At 54.2% G+C, this 22,774-nt stretch overlaps 1 protein-coding gene across 1 annotated transcript in view; it reads left to right on the top strand.

Annotated features, from left to right (window-relative positions):
• DNAI1 (dynein axonemal intermediate chain 1) overlaps positions 1-22,774 on the top strand; it is a 138,824-nt gene that overhangs the window by 42,810 nt on the left and 73,240 nt on the right. Inside the window, exons 16-17 of the mRNA XM_066601824.1 lie at positions 2,177-2,261; positions 9,586-9,665. Coding sequence (XP_066457921.1) covers positions 2,177-2,261; positions 9,586-9,665 — 165 coding nt within the window. The remainder of the gene's footprint in view (positions 1-2,176; positions 2,262-9,585; positions 9,666-22,774) is intronic.

Genomic DNA, 22,774 nt, shown 5'->3' with positions numbered 1-22,774 from the left:
GCAGAACAGTGAGTGCAGCTCTGCAGTATAATACAGGATGTAACTCAGGATCAGTACAGGATAAGTACTGTATACCGTGACTCCACCAGCAGAACAGTGAGTGCAGCTCTGGGGTATAACACAGGATGTAACTCAGGATCAGTACAGGATAAGTAATGTATGTACACAGTGACTCAACCAGCAGAATAGTGAGTGCAGCTCTGGAGTATAATGCAGGATGTAACCCAGGAGCAGTACAGGATAAGTAATGTATGTACACAGTGACTCCACCAGCAGAATAGTGAGTGCAGCTCTGCAGTATAATACAGGATGTAACTCAGGATCAGTACAGGATAAGTAATGTATGTATACAGTGACTCCACCAGCAGAATAGTGAGTGCAGCTCTGGAGTATAATACAGGATGTAACTCAGGATCAGTCCAGGATAAGTAATGTATGTATACAGTGACTCCACCAGCAGAATAGTGAGTGCAGCTCTGGAGTATAATACTGGATGTAACTCAGGATCAGTCCAGGATAAGTAATGTATGTATACAGTGACTCCACCAGCAGAATAGTGAGTGCAGCTCTGGAGTATAATACAGGATGTAACTCAGGAGCAGTACAGGATAAGTAATGTATGTACACAGTGACTCCACCAGCAGAATAGTGAGTGCAGCTCTGCAGTATAATACAGGATGTAACTCAGGAGCAGTACAGGATAAGTAATGTATGTACACAGTGACTCCACCAGCAGAATAGTGAGTGCAGCTCTGCAGTATAATACAGGATGTAACTCAGGAGCAGTACAGGATAAGTAATGTATGTACACAGTGACTCCACCAGCAGAATAGTGAGTGCAGCTCTGGAGTATAATACAGGATGTAACTCAGGATCAGTACAGGATAAGTAATGTATGTACACAGTGACTCCACCAGCAGAATAGTGAGCGCAGCTCTGGGGTATAATACAGGATGTAACTCAGGAGCAGTACAGGATAAGTAATGTATGTACACAGTGACTCCACCAGCAGAACAGTGAGTGCAGCTCTGGAGTATAATACAGGATGTAACTCAGGATCAGTACAGGATAAATAATGTATGTACACAGTGACTCCATCAGCAGAATAGTGAGTGCAGCTCTGGAGTATAATACAGGATGTAACTCAGGATCAGTACAGGATAAGTAATGTATGTACACAGTGACTCCACCAGCAGAATAGTGAGTGCAGCTCTGGAGTATAATACAGGATGTAACTCAGGATCAGTACAGGATAAGTAATGTATGTACACAGTGACTCCACCAGCAGAATAGTGAGTGCAGCTCTGGGGTATAATACAGGATGTAACTCAGGATCAGTACAGGATAAGTAATGTATGTACACAGTGACTCCACCAGCAGAATAGTGAGTGCAGCTCTGCAGTATAATACAGGATGTAACTCAGGATCAGTACAGGATAAGTAATATATGTACACAGTGACTCCACCAGCAGAATAGGGAGTGCAGCTCTGGGGTATAATACAGGATGTAACTCAGGATCAGTACAGGATAAGTAATGTATGTACACAGTGACTCCACCAGCAGAATAGTGAGTGCAGCTCTGCAGTATAATACGGGATGTAACTCAGGATCAGTACAGGATAAGTAATATATGTACACAGTGACTCCACCAGCAGAATAGTGAGTGCAGCTCTGGGGTATAATACAGGATGTAACTCAGGATCAGTACAGGATAAGTAATGTATGTACACAGTGACTCCACCAGCAGAATAGTGAGTGCAGCTCTGCAGTATAATACAGGATGTAACTCAGGATCAGTACAGGATAAGTAATATATGTACACAGTGACTCCACCAGCAGAATAGGGAGTGCAGCTCTGGGGTATAATACAGGATGTAACTCAGGATCAGTACAGGATAAGTAATGTATATACACAGTGACTCCACCAGCAGAATAGTGAGTGCAGCTCTGAAGTATAGTGCGTGTATGATTCGTCTTCTGGTATGTAGCGTGTATGTAGCTGTGGATACAGTGTTTGTGGTAATGCCGGTCTCATAGTGCTCTGGTGGGCTTGGGATCAGATGGCAGCCAGCTCTGCCATTTGGGGTATTAGTTGTGCCACACTGACAGGAGATAAGTTACAGACTGCCAGGAAGCTGCCAAGTGCTGCACTAACCTCCTTGTCCTTTCCTGCAGAATGAGCTGGTTCACACCGACGTCATCAGCTTGTCAGTGGAAAGATCTACGCCGGACGTGGAGGGGCTCCAGCTGCAGACACATGGTACGAGCACCCAGCGGTCATCGCTGTTGGAGTGCCCAGCACGGGTTATACTGACACTATATGTACGGCGCTGGTTATACTGGCACTATATGTACGGCGCTGGTTATACTGGCACTATATGTACCGCGCCGGTTATACTGACACTATATGTACGGCGCTGGTTATACTGGCACTATATGTACGGCGCTGGTTATACTGGCACTATATGTACCGCGCCGGTTATACTGACAGTATATGTACGGCGCCGGTTATACTGGCACTATATGTACAGCGCTGGTTATACTGGCACTATATGTACCGCGCCGGTTATACTGACACTATATGTACGGCGCTGGTTATACTGACACTATATGTACGGCGCTGGTTATACTGGCACTATATGTACGGCGCTGGTTATACTGGCACTATATGTACAGCGCGGGTTATACTGGCACTATATGTACGGTGCCGGTTATACTGGCACTATATGTACGGCGCCGGTTATACTGACACTATATGTACGGTGCCGGTTATACTGACACTATATGTACAGCGCTGGTTATACTGGCACTATATGTACGGCGCTGGTTATACTGACACTATATGTACGGCGCTGGTTATACTGACACTATATGTACGGCGCTGGTTATACTGACACTATATGTACGGCGCCGCTTATACTGACACTATATGTACGGCGCCGGTTATACTGACACTATATGTACGGTGCCGGTTATACTGACACTATATGTACGGCGCTGGTTATACTGACACTATATGTACGGCGCTGGTTATACTGACACTATATGTACGGCGCTGGTTATACTGACACTATATGTACGGCGCCTGGTTATACTGGCACTATATGTACGGCGCCGGTTATACTGACACTATATGTACGGCGCCGGTTATACTGACACTATATGTACGGCGCCGGTTATACTGACACTATATGTACGGTGCCGGTTATACTGACACTATATGTACGGCGCCGGTTATACTGGCACTATATGTACGGCGCTGGTTATACTGACACTATATGTACGGCGCTGGTTATACTGGCACTATATGTACGGCGCCGGTTATACTGACAGTATATGTACGGCGCCGGTTATACTGGCACTATATGTACGGCGCCGGTTATACTGACACTATATGTACGGCGCCGGTTATACTGGCACTATATGTACGGCGCCGGTTATACTGGCACTATATGTACGGCGCCGGTTATACTGACACTATATGTACGGCGCCGGTTATACTGGCACTATTTGTACGGCGCCGGTTATACTGGCACTATATGTACGGTGCCGGTTATACTGACACTATATGTACAGCGCCGGTTATACTGACACTATATGTACGGCGCCGGTTATACTGACACTATATGTACGGCGCTGGTTATACTGACACTATATGTACGGCGCTGGTTATACTGACACTATATGTACGGCGCTGGTTATACTGACACTATATGTACGGCGCTGGTTATACTGGCACTATATGTAAAGCGCTGGTTATACTGACACTATATGTACGGCGCTGGTTATACTGGCACTATATGTACGGCGCTGGTTATACTGGCACTATATGTACGGCGCTGGTTATACTGGCACTATATGTACGGCGCCGGTTATACTGGCACTATATGTACGGGGCCGGTTATACTGGCACTATATGTACGGCGCTGGTTATACTGGCACTATATGTACGGCCCTGGTTATACTGACACTATATGTATGGCGCTGGTTATACTGGCACTATATGTACGGCGCGGGTTATACTGGCACTATATGTACGGCACTGGTTATACTGGCACTATATGTACGGCGCGGGTTATACTGACACTATATGTACGGGGCGGGTTATACTGGCACTATATGTACAGCGCTGGTTATACTGGCACTATATGTACGGCGCCGGTTATACTGACACTATATGTACAGCGCTGGTTATACTGGCACTATATGTACGGCGCCGGTTATACTGGCACTATATGTACGGCGCCGGTTATACTGACACTATATGTACAGCGCTGGTTATACTGGCACTATATGTACGGCGCCGGTTATACTGACACTATATGTACGGCGCCGGTTATACTGGCACTATATGTACAGCGCGGGTTATACTGACACTATATGTACAACGCTGGTTATACTGGCACTATATGTACGGCGCCGGTTATACTGGCACTATATGTACGGGGCTGGTTATACTGGCACTATATGTACGGCGCCGGTTATACTGGCACTATATGTACGGCGCTGGTTATACTGGCACTATATGTACGGCGCTGGTTATACTGGCACTATATGTACGGGGCCGGTTATATTGGCACTATATGTACGGCGCCGGTTATACTGGCACTATATGTACGGCGCCGGTTATACTGACACTATATGTATGGCGCTGGTTATACTGACAGTATATGTACGGCGCTGGTTATACTGACAGTATATGTACGGCGCTGGTTATACTGGCACTATATGTACGGCGCGGGTTATACTGGCACTATATGTACGGCGCTGGTTATACTGACACTATATGTACAGCGCTGGTTATACTGGCACTATATGTACAGTGCTGGTTATACTGGCACTATATGTACGGCGCTGGTTATACTGGCAGTATATGTACGGTGTCGGTTATACTGGCACTTTATGTCTGGCGCTGGTTATACTGGCACTATATGTACGGCGCTGGTTATACTGGCACTATATGTACGGCGCTGGTTATACTGGCACTATATGTACGGCGCTGGTTATACTGGCACTATAAGTACGGCGCTGGTTATACTGGCACTATAAGTACGGCGCCGGTTATACTGGCACTATATGTCTGGCGCTGGTTATACTGACACTATATGTACGGCGCCGGTTATACTGGCACTATATGTACGGCGCCGGTTATACTGGCACTATATGTACGGCGCCGGTTATACTGGCACTATATGTACGGCGCCGGTTATACTGGCACTATATGTCTGGCGCTGGTTATACTGGCACTATATGTCTGGCGCTGGTTATACTGGCACTATATGTACGGCGCTGGTTATACTGGGACTATATGTACGGCGCTGGTTATACTGGCACTATATGTACGGCGCTGGTTATACTGGCACTATATGTACGGCGCTGGTTATACTGGCACTATATGTACGGCGCTGGTTATACTGGCACTATATGTACGGTGCCGGTTATACTGACAGTATATGTACGGTGTCGGTTATACTGGCACTATATGTACGGCGCCGGTTATACTGGCACTATATGTACGGCGCCGGTTATACTGACACTATATGTACGGCGCTGGTTATACTGACACTATATGTACGGCGCTGGTTATACTGGCACTATATGTACGGCGCTGGTTATACTGGCACTATATGTACGGCGCTGGTTATACTGGCACTATATGTACGGCGCTGGTTATACTGACACTATATGTACGGCGCCGGTTATACTGACACTTTATGTACGGCCCTGGTTATACTGACACTATATGTACGGCGCTGGTTATACTGGCACTATATGTACGGCGCTGGTTATACTGACACTATATGTACGGCGCTGGTTATACTGGCACTATATGTACGGCGCTGGTTATACTGGCACTATATGTACGGCGCTGGTTATACTGGCACTATATGTACGGCGCCGGTTATACTGACACTATATGTACGGCGCCGGTTATACTGACACTATATGTACGGCGCCGGTTATACTGGCACTATATGTACGGCGCTGGTTATACCGGCACTATATGTACGGCGCCGGTTATACTGGCACTATATGTACGGCGCTGGTTATACTGGCACTATATGTACAGCGCTGGTTATACTGACACTATATGTACGGCGCTGGTTATACTGCCACTATATGTACAGCGCTGGTTATACTGACAGTATATGTACGGCGCTGGTTATACTGACAGTATATGTACGGCGCTGGTTATACTGGCACTATATGTACGGCGCTGGTTATACTGGCACTATATGTACGGCGCTGGTTATACTGGCACTATATGTATGGCGCTGGTTATACTGGCACTATATGTACGGCGCTGGTTATACTGGCACTATATGTACGGCGCTGGTTATACTGACACTATATGTACAGCGCCGGTTATACTGGCACTATATGTACGGCGCCGGTTATACTGGCACTATATGTACGGCGCCGGTTATACTGGCACTATATGTACGGCGCCGGTTATACTGGCACTATATGTCTGGCGCTGGTTATACTGGCACTATATGTACGGCGCTGGTTATACTGGCACTATATGTACGGCGCTGGTTATACTGGGACTATATGTACGGCGCTGGTTATACTGGCACTATATGTACGGCGCTGGTTATACTGGCACTATATGTACGGCGCTGGTTATACTGGCACTATATGTACGGTGCCGGTTATACTGACAGTATATGTACGGTGTCGGTTATACTGGCACTATATGTACGGCGCCGGTTATACTGGCACTATATGTACGGCGCCGGTTATACTGACACTTTATGTACGGCCCTGGTTATACTGACACTATATGTACGGCGCTGGTTATACTGGCACTATATGTACGGCGCTGGTTATACTGACACTATATGTACGGCGCTGGTTATACTGGCATTATATGTACGGCGCCGGTAATACTGACACTTTATGTACGGCCCTGGTTATACTGACACTATATGTACGGCGCTGGTTATACTGGCACTATATGTACAGCGCTGGTTATACTGGCACTATATGTACGGCGCCGGTTATACTGACACTATATGTACGGCGCCGGTTATACTGACACTATATGTACGGCGCCGGTTATACTGGCACTATATGTACGGCGCTGGTTATACTGGCACTATATGTACGGCGCCGGTTATACTGGCACTATATGTACGGCGCTTGTTATACTGGCACTATATGTACGGCGCTGGTTATACTGACACTATATGTACGGCGCTGGTTATACTGCCACTATATGTACAGCGCTGGTTATACTGACAGTATATGTACGGCGCTGGTTATACTGACAGTATATGTACGGCGCTGGTTATACTGGCACTATATGTACGGCGCTGGTTATACTGGCACTATATGTACGGCGCTGGTTATACTGGCACTATATGTATGGCGCTGGTTATACTGGCACTATATGTACGGCGCTGGTTATACTGACACTATATGTACGGCGCTGGTTATACTGACACTATATGTACGGCGCTTGTTATACTGACACTATATGTACGGCGCTGGTTATACTGACACTATATGTACGGCGCAGGTTATACTGGCACTATATGTATGGCGCAGGTTATACTGGCACTATATGTATGGCGCCGGTTATACTGACACTATATGTACGGCGCTGGTTATACTGACACTATATGTACGGCGCTGGTTATACTGACACTATATGTATGGCGCTGGTTATACTGGCACTATATGTACGGCGCCGGTTATACTGACACTATATGTATGGCGCTGGTTATACTGACAGTATATGTACGGCGCTGGTTATACTGGCACTATATGTACGGCGCCGGTTATACTGGCACTATATGTACGACGCCGGTTATACTGGCACTATATGTACGGCGCTGGTTATACTGACACTATATGTACGGCGCCGGTTATACTGACACTATATGTACGGCGCCGGTTATACTGGCACTATATGTACGGCGCCGGTTATACTGGCACTATATGTACGGCGCTGGTTATACTGACACTATATGTACGGCGCCGGTTATACTGGCACTATATGTACGGCGCTGGTTATGCTGACAGTATATGTACGGCGCCGGTTATACTGACACTATATGTACGGCGCCGGTTATACTGGCACTATATGTACGGCGCTGGTTATACTGGCACTATATGTACGGCGCCGGTTATACTGGCACTATATGTACGGCGCTGGTTATACTGGCACTATATGTACAGCGCTGGTTATACTGACACTATATGTACGGCGCTGGTTATACTGCCACTATATGTACAGCGCTGGTTATACTGACAGTATATGTACGGCGCTGGTTATACTGACAGTATATGTACGGCGCTGGTTATACTGGCACTATATGTACGGCGCTGGTTATACTGGCACTATATGTACGGCGCTGGTTATACTGGCACTATATGTATGGCGCTGGTTATACTGGCACTATATGTACGGCGCTGGTTATACTGACACTATATGTACGGCGCTGGTTATACTGACACTATATGTACAGCGCTTGTTATACTGACACTATATGTACGGCGCTGGTTATACTGACACTATATGTACGGCGCAGGTTATACTGGCACTATATGTATGGCGCAGGTTATACTGGCACTATATGTATGGCGCCGGTTATACTGACACTATATGTACGGCGCTGGTTATACTGACACTATATGTACGGCGCTGGTTATACTGACACTATATGTATGGCGCTGGTTATACTGGCACTATATGTACGGCGCCGGTTATACTGACACTATATGTATGGCGCTGGTTATACTGACAGTATATGTACGGCGCTGGTTATACTGGCACTATATGTACGGCGCCGGTTATACTGGCACTATATGTACGACGCCGGTTATACTGGCACTATATGTACGGCGCTGGTTATACTGACACTATATGTACGGCGCCGGTTATACTGACACTATATGTACGGCGCCGGTTATACTGGCACTATATGTACGGCGCCGGTTATACTGGCACTATATGTACGGCGCTGGTTATACTGACACTATATGTACGGCGCCGGTTATACTGGCACTATATGTACGGCGCTGGTTATGCTGACAGTATATGTACGGCGCCGGTTATACTGGCACTATATGTACGGTGCTGGTTATACTGACACTATATGTACGGCGCTGGTTATACTGGCACTATATGTACGGTCCTGGTTATACTGGCACTATATGTACGGCGCTGGTTATACTGGCACTTTATGTACGGCGCTGGTTATACTGACACTATATGTCTGGCGCCGGTTATACTGGCACTATATGTACGGCGCTGGTTATACTGACACTATATGTCTGGCGCCGGTTATACTGGCACTATATGTACGGCGCTGGTTATACTGACACTATATGTACGGCGCCGGTTATACTGGCACTATATGTACGGCGCCGGTTATACTGGCACTATATGTCTGGCGCTGGTTATACTGACACTATATGTACGGTGTCGGTTAGCCAATTGGCAGCCTCCTGATTGTTGTCACGTCCTGTATCGGTGGCTATCAGTAGGAGGAGGGGAGGGGGGAGGGGGCTGCTCCTCCTGGGAGGGTCCTTGTCTCCTCTACCTGCCAACATCTCACCCTTTTCTCCTGCAGGGAGCGGAACCTCCTTCGATTTCCACAGACAGATCGATTATCTCTTCCTAGTCGGCACAGAAGAGGGGAAGGTCCATAAGGTAGAGTCTCGGCCGTTGTCTTCATTATGATGTGTTGCGTTTCTCACCGGAGAGTCACTCCTTAAAGGGGTTGTCTGACTTCTAGCTGTTTATTGGTGGAAGCAGACAGTGCTGTACATTACACAGTGGCCTGGGTTGGTACTGCAGGCTAAGACTAATTGAAGTAAATGGGACTCAACCTGCAGTACCGACTCTGGCCACTGCGCAATGTATGGCACTATCTACTTCCTGCAGCAAAACAGCTAGAAGTGAGGCAACCCCTTTATTGCTGCCATCAGTTTGGCACTGGCCAAAATGGGGAGCAGAGTCTATGGCTTATCCTTGTTCTTCACTCTTAACCCCCATAAGGCAGTGCGGACTTTCCCAAGTTGCGCCTCCAGAATGGTCGGTGCTGAGGGAACTGCAGCAGAGCCAGGAGCGTCGTTGGGGGTCGTCACCAGATGATACGGAGACTTAACCCAAGAATGGGCCGAGGGTCAAAACTAGGAGTGGTCTTACTCAAGATGGCCACTTGCGGTGTGGACTCCTCCTCCTGGACCCCCCACAGCTACGGCTCTGCTCCGATTCAGGACTTACTGTCATGTGGCCCACCGACTGGCCGACCATTCTCGGAGCTCCTGCAGCGCCGCACCCCCCCCATCACACCCCCCCATCACACCCCCCATCACACCCCCCATCACACCCTCCCATCACACCCTCCCATCACACCCTCCCATCACACCCTCCCATCACACCCTCCATCACACCCTCCCATCACACCCCCCATCACACCCCCCCATCACACCCCCCATCACACCCTCCCATCACACACCCCCATCACACCCCCCATCACACCCCCCATCACACCCCCCATCACACCCCCCATCACACCCCCCATCACACCCCCCATCACACCCTCCCATCACACCCCCCATCACACCCCCCATCACACCCCCCATCACACCCCCCCATCACACCCTCCCATCACACACCCCCATCACACACCCCCATCACACCCCCCATCACACCCCCCATCACACCCCCCATCACACCCCCCATCACACCCCCCATCACACCCCCCATCACACCCCCCATCACACACCCCCCATCACACCCCCCATCACACCCCCCATCACACCCTCCCATCACACCCTCCCATCACACCCCCCCATCACCCCCCCCCATCACCCCCCCCCCATCACACACCCCCATCACCCCCCCCATCACCCCCCCCCCCCCATCACACCCCCATCACACCCCCCCATCACACCCTCCCATCACGCTCGCAGATGCATGGGAGCTTCATTGAAAAAAATTAAAAATCGCATTCCCCTTTATTAAAACAACCTGCGACTTTGGCGCCCGCACCGCGCTGTGATGCGACCCGTTCTTCTCACAAAACGTACCGCACTCACATAGGAAACCGCGGCTGTACACGTGCGCTATCTGTCAGCGGTTTTCGGCCGGATATTGCCCGACTCGTGTAAATGCACCGAGGGGGCCGCTCTCACACGCGCGTTTTATGGCGATTACCGTGCCGTTCAAAACGCGGCAAAATGCTTCCATTGATTTCAATGGTATTCTATGCAGCCCACAACACGGACTGAAAATACACTCGTGTGAATGACCCCCAAACGGAGTGCTAATAGAGGGGGGCTCTCTTACAGGATTTGCTCCCTCCTTCTAATCCCACTTAGAAGCCCCTCATCCGTCGCGGCCGCCGCCATAATCCGCCTTCTATCCGTGTAATTGGATTTGTTTCTGACGCACAAACCCTCCTGTAATTTGGAGAGGCGCCAATAACGTGCGCCGGCGCGGTCCGGGGAGACGTCCTCGTGTGCTGGGAGACGAGCCGCCCGCTCTGCGCCCCCCGTAGGACGTACTTACACGGCAATTAATTCGTGCGAGGTCTGCGTGTTGCGAGTCACATAAATAAAAGCCGGTATTTGCTGTCCGTCTATTTACGTGCGGATTTTCTCCCGCCGCGACGCTGTCAGATAGAGAAGTCGCAGCGTGTCCGACTATTCAGCGATTGCGCAAAAAAATCGTCCATTATTTCCCATGAGCGAGTTAAAAAACCGCGTGACACAAACGCATACAAGCGAGCCTCCGGGCAGAACGACGCCATTTGTAGATCTGCCTATTGAAACAGTCCGCCATTTGCACGCACACGAGGAATCGCACGTGCCGCCATGTGATGCTTACGATTTTCTCACAAAACGCCTGTAAGGTGTATTCGCTGGGCGGTCGCGCTCCCATAGACTTGGAGGGCAATTTTGGTCCGTAATACGAATCCGAACAGGACGCGCTATTTTTTAGTGCGCAGATCAGAATTCACTAGTGCCAAACAATGGCGCGTTCTGCTGTTCGTAATACGGACCGAACGTATGTCCATGTGAATGACCCCCAAAGCAGAGAGCTGATGGAGCAGCTGGCGGTCAGCTGGGTTCTCCCTTCAGGATTCGCTGCCTTCGTCTAATCCCACATACGAGCCCCTCATCCGTCGCGGCCGGCGCCATAATCCCGCTTTTATGTGTATAATTGGATTTGGTCTCGCGGCGCTGTGAGAAGGTCGCAGCTTGGCCTATTTTTGGGCATTTCCCATTACCTCCTCTGGCTGCGCGCTCCGCACCGTGACGGTCCTGCGAGGTCATTGGGACTGCGTGAATGGCGCAGATTTACGCTGCAAATCTTTTTTTTCTGGCGTTTGCACACGTAAATATGTGGTGTTTATGAGGTAAAACCCCCCAGAACGAGCGACATCCGCCATGGGTACGCCACTGACGCCCGTGCGACTGAGGCGGCATTTACACGGGCGAGGTTTGTGCGTTCCGAGACACGCAGAGCTCACACGGAACTAGCACCATTGTCTTCTGTCTATCTGCGTGTCGGCGCTGCGGGGTAGAAGGCCCGCACCACGCTCAATGTATCAGAAAACTCACCCACTACTCCCTACGGGTGAGTAAACCCCGCGCTCGGATGGATGCGAGGGGAGCGAGTGCGACGCCATTCTTAGATTTTCCTATTGACACAACATGCGGTTTTCCTGCGCGGTTTCTCACAATATTTCCTAGCGTGATATGGGTCTGCATCTCCCGGACGGATATCGCGCCTGCCTACGGCCGCTGCCACACGGACAGATGTGCGATACGCAGAGAATAGATCGCGCTGCCTACGGCCGCTGCCACACGGACAGATGTGCGATACGCAGAGAATAGATCGCGCTGCCTACGGCCGCTGCCGCACGGACAGATGTGCGATACGCAGAGAATAGATCGCGCTGCCTACGGCCGCTGCCACACGGACAGATGTGCGATACGCAGAGAATAGATCGCGCTGCCTACGGCCGCTGCCACACGGACAGATGTGCGATACGCAGAGAATAGATCGCGCTGCCTACGGCCGCTGCCACACGGGCAGATGTGCGATACGCAGAGAATAGATCGCGCTGCCTACGGCCGCTGCCACACGGACAGATGTGCGATACGCAGAGAATAGATCGCGCTGCCTACGGCCGCTGCCACACGGACAGATGTGCGATACGCAGAGAATAGATCGCGCTGCCTACGGCCGCTGCCACACGGACAGATGTGCGATACGCAGAGAATAGATGGCGCTGCCTACGGCCGCTGCCACACGGACAGATGTGCGATACGCAGAGAATAGATCGCGCTGCCTACGGCCGCTGCCACACAGACAGATGTGCGATACGCAGAGAATAGATGGCGCTGCCTACGGCCGCTGCCACACGGACAGATGTGCGATACGCAGAGAATAGATCGCGCTGCCTACGGCTGCTGCCACACGGACAGATGTGCGATACGCAGAGAATAGATCGCGGTGCGTACGGCCGCTGCCACACGGACAGATGTGCGATACGCAGAGAATAGATCGCGCTGCCTACGGCCGCTGCCACACGGACAGATGTGCGATACGCAGAGAATAGATCGCGCTGCCTACGGCTGCTGCCACACGGACAGATGTGCGATACGCAGAGAATAGATCGCGCTGCCTACAGCCGCTGCCACAAGGACAGATGTGCGATACGCAGAGAATAGATCGCGCTGCCTACGGCCGCTGCCACACGGACAGATGTGCGATACGCAGAGAATAGATCTCGCTGCCTACGGCCGCTGCCACACGGACAGATGTGCGATACGCAGAGAATAGATCGCGCTGCCTACGGCCGCTGCCACACGGACAGATGTGCGATACGCAGAGAATAGATCGCGCTGCCTACGGCCGCTGCCACACGGACAGATGTGCGATACGCAGAGAATAGATCGCGCTGCCTACGGCCGCTGCCACACGGACAGATGTGCGATACGCAGAGCATAGATCGCGCTGCCTACGGCCGCTGCCACACGGACAGATGTGCGATACGCAGAGAATAGATCGCGCTGCCTACGGCCGCTGCCACACGGACAGATGTGCGATACGCAGAGAATAGATCGCGCTGCCTACGGCCGCTGCCACACGGACAGATGTGCGATACGCAGAGAATAGATCGCGCTGCCTACGGCCGCTGCCACACGGACAGATGTGCGATACGCAGAGAATAGATCGCGCTGCCTACGGCCGCTGCCACACGGACAGATGTGCGATACGCAGAGAATAGATCGCGCTGCCTACAGCCGCTGCCACACGGACAGATGCGCGATACGCAGAGAATAGATCGCGCTGCCTACGGCCGCTGCCACACGGACAGATGCGCGATACGCAGAGAATAGATGGCGCTGCCTACGGCCGCTGCCACACGGACAGATGCGCGATACGCAGAGAATAGATGGCGCTGCCTACGGCCGCTGCCACACGGACAGATGTGCGATACGCAGAGAATAGATGGCGCTGCCTACGGCCGCTGCCACGCGGACAGATGTGCGATACGCAGAGAATAGATCGCGCTGCCTACGGCCGCTGCCACACGGACAGATGTGCGATACGCAGAGAATAGATCTCGCTGCCTACGGCCGCTGCCACACGGACAGATGTGCGATACGCAGAGAATAGATCGCGCTGCCTACGGCTGCTGCCACACGGACAGATGTGCGATACGCAGAGAATAGATCGCGCTGCCTACAGCCGCTGCCACAAGGACAGATGTGCGATACGCAGAGAATAGATCGCGCTGCCTACGGCCGCTGCCACACGGACAGATGTGCGATACGCAGAGAATAGATCGCGCTGCCTACGGCCGCTGCCACACGGACAGATGTGCGATACGCAGAGAATAGATCGCGCTGCCTACAGCCGCTGCCACAAGGACAGATGTGCGATACGCAGAGAATAGATCGCGCTGCCTACGGCCGCTGCCACACGGACAGATGTGCGATACGCAGAGAATAGATCTCGCTGCCTACGGCCGCTGCCACACGGACAGATGTGCGATACGCAGAGAATAGATCGCGCTGCCTACGGCCGCTGCCACACGGACAGATGTGCGATACGCAGAGAATAGATCACGCTGCCTACGGCCGCTGCCACACGGACAGATGTGCGATACGCAGAGAATAGATCGCGCTGCCTACGGCCGCTGCCACACGGACAGATGTGCGATACGCAGAGAATAGATCGCGCTGCCTACGGCCGCTGCCACACGGACAGATGTGCGATACGCAGAGCATAGATCGCGCTGCCTACGGCCGCTGCCACACGGACAGATGTGCGATACGCAGAGAATAGATCGCGCTGCCTACGGCCGCTGCCACACGGACAGATGTGCGATACGCAGAGAATAGATCGCGCTGCCTACGGCCGCTGCCACACGGACAGATGTGCGATACGCAGAGAATAGATCGCGCTGCCTACGGCCGCTGCCACACGGACAGATGTGCGATACGCAGAGAATAGATCGCGCTGCCTACGGCCGCTGCCACACGGACAGATGTGCGATACGCAGAGAATAGATCGCGCTGCCTACAGCCGCTGCCACACGGACAGATGCGCGATACGCAGAGAATAGATCGCGCTGCCTACGGCCGCTGCCACACGGACAGATGCGCGATACGCAGAGAATAGATGGCGCTGCCTACGGCCGCTGCCACACGGACAGATGCGCGATACGCAGAGAATAGATGGCGCTGCCTACGGCCGCTGCCACACGGACAGATGTGCGATACGCAGAGAATAGATGGCGCTGCCTACGGCCGCTGCCACGCGGACAGATGTGCGATACGCAGAGAATAGATCGCGCTGCCTACGGCCGCTGCCACACGGACAGATGTGCGATACGCAGAGAATAGATCTCGCTGCCTACGGCCGCTGCCACACGGACAGATGTGCGATACGCAGAGAATAGATCGCGCTGCCTACGGCTGCTGCCACACGGACAGATGTGCGATACGCAGAGAATAGATCGCGCTGCCTACAGCCGCTGCCACAAGGACAGATGTGCGATACGCAGAGAATAGATCGCGCTGCCTACGGCCGCTGCCACACGGACAGATGTGCGATACGCAGAGAATAGATCGCGCTGCCTACGGCCGCTGCCACACGGACAGATGTGCGATACGCAGAGAATAGATCGCGCTGCCTACGGCCGCTGCCACAAGGACAGATGTGCGATACGCAGAGAATAGATCGCGCTGCCTACGGCCGCTGCCACACGGACAGATGTGCGATACGCAGAGAATAGATCGCGCCTGCCTACGGCCGCTGCCACACGGACAGATGTGCGATACGCAGAGAATAGATCGCGCTGCCTACGGCCGCTGCCACACGGACAGATGTGCGATACGCAGAGAATAGATCGCGCTGCCTACGGCCGCTGCCACACGGTCAGATGTGCGATACGCAGAGAATAGATCGCGCTGCCTACGGCCGCTGCCACACGGACAGATGTGCGATACGCAGAGAATAGATCGCGCGGCCTACGGCCGCTGCCACACGGACAGATGTGCGATACGCAGAGAATAGATCGCGCTACCTACGGCCGCTGCCACACGGACAGATGTGCGATACGCAGAGAATAGATCGCGCTGCCTACAGCCGCTGCCACACGGACAGATGTGCGATATGCAGAGAATAGATCGCGCTGCCTACGGCCGCTGCCACACGGACAGATGTGCGATACGCAGAGAATAGATCGCGCTACCTACGGCCGCTGCCACACGGACAGATGGGCGATACGCAGAGAATAGATCGCGCTGCCTACGGCCACTGCCACACGGACAGATGTGCGATACGCAGAGAATAGATCGCGCTGCCTACGGCCGCTGCCACACAGACAGATGTGCGATACGCAGAGAATAGATGGCGCTGCCTACGGCCGCTGCCACACGGACAGATGTGCGATACGCAGAGAATAGATCGCGCTGCCTACGGCCGCTGCCACACAGACAGATGTGCGATACGCAGAGAATAGATGGCGCTGCCTACGGCCGCTGCCACACGGACAGATGTGCGATACGCAGAGAATAGATCGCGCTGCCTACGGCCGCTGCCACACGGACAGATGTGCGATACGCAGAGAATAGATCGCGCTGCCTACGGCCGCTGCCACACGGACAGATGTGCGATACGCAGAGAATAGATGGCGCTGCCTACGGCCGCTGCCACACGGACAGATGTGCGATACGCAGAGAATAGATCGCGCTGCCTACGGCCGCTGCCACACGGACAGATGTGCGATACGCAGAGAATAGATCGCGCTGCCTACGGCCGCTGCCACACGGACAGATGTGCGATACGCAGAGAATAGATCGCGCTGCCTACGGCCGCTGCCGCACGGACAGATGTGCGATACGCAGAGAATAGATCGCGCTGCCTACGGCCGCTGCCACACGGACAGATGTGCGATACGCAGAGAATAGATCGCGCTGCCTACGGCCGCTGCCACACGGACAGATGTGCGATACGCAGAGAATAGATCGCGCTGCCTACGGCCGCTGCCACACGGGCAGATGTGCGATACGCAGAGAATAGATCGCGCTGCCTACGGCCGCTGCCACACGGACAGATGTGCGATACGCAGAGAATAGATCGCGCTGCCTACGGCCGCTGCCACACGGACAGATGTGCGATACGCAGAGAATAGATCGCGCTGCCTACGGCCGCTGCCACACGGACAGATGTGCGATACGCAGAGAATAGATGGCGCTGCCTACGGCCGCTGCCACACGGACAGATGTGCGATACGCAGAGAATAGATCGCGCTGCCTACGGCCGCTGCCACACAGACAGATGTGCGATACGCAGAGAATAGATGGCGCTGCCTACGGCCGCTGCCACACGGACAGATGTGCGATACGCAGAGAATAGATCGCGCTGCCTACGGCTGCTGCCACACGGACAGATGTGCGATACGCAGAGAATAGATCGCGGTGCGTACGGCCGCTGCCACACGGACAGATGTGCGATACGCAGAGAATAGATCGCGCTGCCTACGGCCGCTGCCACACGGACAGATGTGCGATACGCAGAGAATAGATCGCGCTGCCTACGGCTGCTGCCACACGGACAGATGTGCGATACGCAGAGAATAGATCGCGCTGCCTACAGCCGCTGCCACAAGGACAGATGTGCGATACGCAGAGAATAGATCGCGCTGCCTACGGCCGCTGCCACACGGACAGATGTGCGATACGCAGAGAATAGATCTCGCTGCCTACGGCCGCTGCCACACGGACAGATGTGCGATACGCAGAGAATAGATCGCGCTGCCTACGGCCGCTGCCACACGGACAGATGTGCGATACGCAGAGAATAGATCACGCTGCCTACGGCCGCTGCCACACGGACAGATGTGCGATACGCAGAGAATAGATCGCGCTGCCTACGGCCGCTGCCACACGGACAGATGTGCGATACGCAGAGAATAGATCGCGCTGCCTACGGCCGCTGCCACACGGACAGATGTGCGATACGCAGAGCATAGATCGCGCTGCCTACGGCCGCTGCCACACGGACAGATGTGCGATACGCAGAGAATAGATCGCGCTGCCTACGGCCGCTGCCACACGGACAGATGTGCGATACGCAGAGAATAGATCGCGCTGCCTACAGCCGCTGCCACAAGGACAGATGTGCGATACGCAGAGAATAGATCGCGCTGCCTACGGCCGCTGCCACACGGACAGATGTGCGATACGCAGAGAATAGATCGCGCTGCCTACGGCCGCTGCCACACGGACAGATGTGCGATACGCAGAGAATAGATCGCGCTGCCTACGGCCGCTGCCACAAGGACAGATGTGCGATACGCAGAGAATAGATCGCGCTGCCTACGGCCGCTGCCACACGGACAGATGTGCGATACGCAGAGAATAGATCGCGCCTGCCTACGGCCGCTGCCACACGGACAGATGTGCGATACGCAGAGAATAGATCGCGCTGCCTATGGCCGCTGCCACACGGACAGATGTGCGATACGCAGAGAATAGATCGCGCTGCCTACGGCCGCTGCCACACGGACAGATGTGCGATACGCAGAGAATAGATCGCGCTGCCTACGGCCGCTGCCACACGGACAGATGTGCGATACGCAGAGAATAGATCGCGCGGCCTACGGCCGCTGCCACACGGACAGATGTGCGATACGCAGAGAATAGATCGCGCTACCTACGGCCGCTGCCACACGGACAGATGTGCGATACGCAGAGAATAGATCGCGCTGCCTACAGCCGCTGCCACACGGACAGATGTGCGATATGCAGAGAATAGATCGCGCTGCCTACGGCCGCTGCCACACGGACAGATGTGCGATACGCAGAGAATAGATCGCGCTACCTACGGCCGCTGCCACACGGACAGATGGGCGATACGCAGAGAATAGATCGCGCTGCCTACGGCCACTGCCACACGGACAGATGTGCGATACGCAGAGAATAGATCGCGCTGCCTACGGCCGCTGCCACACAGACAGATGTGCGATACGCAGAGAATAGATGGCGCTGCCTACGGCCGCTGCCACACGGACAGATGTGCGATACGCAGAGAATAGATCGCGCTGCCTACGGCCGCTGCCACACAGACAGATGTGCGATACGCAGAGAATAGATGGCGCTGCCTACGGCCGCTGCCACACGGACAGATGTGCGATACGCAGAGAATAGATCGCGCTGCCTACGGCCGCTGCCACACGGACAGATGTGCGATACGCAGAGAATAGATCGCGCTGCCTACGGCCGCTGCCACACGGACAGATGTGCGATACGCAGAGAATAGATGGCGCTGCCTACGGCCGCTGCCACACGGACAGATGTGCGATACGCAGAGAATAGATCGCGCTGCCTACGGCCGCTGCCACACGGACAGATGTGCGATACGCAGAGAATAGATCGCGCTGCCTACGGCCGCTGCCACACGGACAGATGTGCGATACGCAGAGAATAGATCGCGCTGCCTACGGCCGCTGCCACACGGACAGATGTGCGATACGCAGAGAATAGATCACGCTGCCTACGGCCGCTGCCACACGGACAGATGTGCGATACGCAGAGAATAGATCGCGCTGCCTACGGCCGCTGCCACACGGACAGATGTGCGATACGCAGAGAATAGATCGCGCTGCCTACGGCCGCTGCCACACGGACAGATGTGCGATACGCAGAGCATAGATCGCGCTGCCTACGGCCGCTGCCACACGGACAGATGTGCGATACGCAGAGAATAGATCGCGCTGCCTACGGCCGCTGCCACACGGACAGATGTGCGATACGCAGAGAATAGATCGCGCTGCCTACGGCCGCTGCCACACGGACAGATGTGCGATACGCAGAGAATAGATCGCGCTGCCTACGGCCGCTGCCACACGGACAGATGTGCGATACGCAGAGAATAGATCGCGCTGCCTACGGCCGCTGCCACACGGACAGATGTGCGATACGCAGAGAATAGATCGCGCTGCCTACAGCCGCTGCCACACGGACAGATGCGCGATACGCAGAGAATAGATCGCGCTGCCTACGGCCGCTGCCACACGGACAGATGCGCGATACGCAGAGAATAGATGGCGCTGCCTACGGCCGCTGCCACACGGACAGATGCGCGATACGCAGAGAATAGATGGCGCTGCCTACGGCCGCTGCCACACGGACAGATGTGCGATACGCAGAGAATAGATGGCGCTGCCTACGGCCGCTGCCACGCGGACAGATGTGCGATACGCAGAGAATAGATCGCGCTGCCTACGGCCGCTGCCACACGGACAGATGTGCGATACGCAGAGAATAGATCGCGCTGCCTACGGCCGCTGCCACACGGACAGATGTGCGATACGCAGAGAATAGATCGCGCTGCCTACAGCCGCTGCCACAAGGACAGATGTGCGATACGCAGAGAATAGATCGCGCTGCCTACGGCCGCTGCCACACGGACAGATGTGCGATACGCAGAGAATAGATCGCGCTGCCTACGGCCGCTGCCACACGGACAGATGTGCGATACGCAGAGAATAGATCGCGCTGCCTACGGCCGCTGCCACAAGGACAGATGTGCGATACGCAGAGAATAGATCGCGCTGCCTACGGCCGCTGCCACACGGACAGATGTGCGATACGCAGAGAATAGATCGCGCCTGCCTACGGCCGCTGCCACACGGACAGATGTGCGATACGCAGAGAATAGATCGCGCTGCCTACGGCCGCTGCCACACGGACAGATGTGCGATACGCAGAGAATAGATCGCGCTGCCTACGGCCACTGCCACACGGACAGATGTGCGATACGCAGAGAATAGATCGCGCTGCCTACGGCCGCTGCCACACGGACAGATGTGCGATACGCAGAGAATAGATCGCGCTGCCTACGGCCGCTGCCACACAGACAGATGTGCGATACGCAGAGAATAGATGGCGCTGCCTACGGCCGCTGCCACACGGACAGATGTGCGATACGCAGAGAATAGATCGCGCTGCCTACGGCCGCTGCCACACGGACAGATGTGCGATACGCAGAGAATAGATCGCGCTGCCTACGGCCGCTGCCACACGGACAGATGTGCGATACGCAGAGAATAGATCGCGCTGCCTACGGCCGCTGCCACACGGACAGATGTGCGATACGCAGAGAATAGATCGCGCTGCCTACGGCCGCTGCCACACGGACAGATGTGCGATACGCAGAGAATAGATGGCGCTGCCTACGGCCGCTGCCACACGGACAGATGTGCGATACGCAGAGAATAGATCGCGCTGCCTACGGCCGCTGCCACACGGACAGATGTGCGATACGCAGAGAATAGATCGCGCTGCCTACGGCCGCTGCCACACGGACAGATGTGCGATACGCAGAGAATAGATCGCGCTGCCTACGGCCGCTGCCACACGGACAGATGTGCGATACGCAGAGAATAGATCACGCTGCCTACGGCCGCTGCCACACGGACAGATGTGCGATACGCAGAGAATAGATCGCGCTGCCTACGGCCGCTGCCACACGGACAGATGTGCGATACGCAGAGAATAGATCGCGCTGCCTACGGCCGCTGCCACACGGACAGATGTGCGATACGCAGAGCATAGATCGCGCTGCCTACGGCCGCTGCCACACGGACAGATGTGCGATACGCAGAGAATAGATCGCGCTGCCTACGGCCGCTGCCACACGGACAGATGTGCGATACGCAGAGAATAGATCGCGCTGCCTACGGCCGCTGCCACACGGACAGATGTGCGATACGCAGAGAATAGATCGCGCTGCCTACGGCCGCTGCCACACGGACAGATGTGCGATACGCAGAGAATAGATCGCGCTGCCTACGGCCGCTGCCACACGGACAGATGTGCGATACGCAGAGAATAGATCGCGCTGCCTACAGCCGCTGCCACACGGACAGATGCGCGATACGCAGAGAATAGATCGCGCTGCCTACGGCCGCTGCCACACGGACAGATGCGCGATACGCAGAGAATAGATGGCGCTGCCTACGGCCGCTGCCACACGGACAGATGCGCGATACGCAGAGAATAGATGGCGCTGCCTACGGCCGCTGCCACACGGACAGATGCGCGATACGCAGAGAATAGATGGCGCTGCCTACGGCCGCTGCCACGCGGACAGATGTGCGATACGCAGAGAATAGATCGCGCTGCCTACGGCCACTGCCACACGGACAGATGTGCGATACGCAGAGAATAGATCGCGCTGCCTACGGCCGCTGCCACACGGACAGATGTGCGATACGCAGAGAA

The sequence above is a fragment of the Eleutherodactylus coqui genome, chromosome 5, assembly GCF_035609145.1.
Source record: "Eleutherodactylus coqui strain aEleCoq1 chromosome 5, aEleCoq1.hap1, whole genome shotgun sequence".
Taxonomy (NCBI): domain Eukaryota; kingdom Metazoa; phylum Chordata; class Amphibia; order Anura; family Eleutherodactylidae; genus Eleutherodactylus; species Eleutherodactylus coqui.
This window is presented reverse-complemented; position numbering and strand designations above follow the sequence as displayed.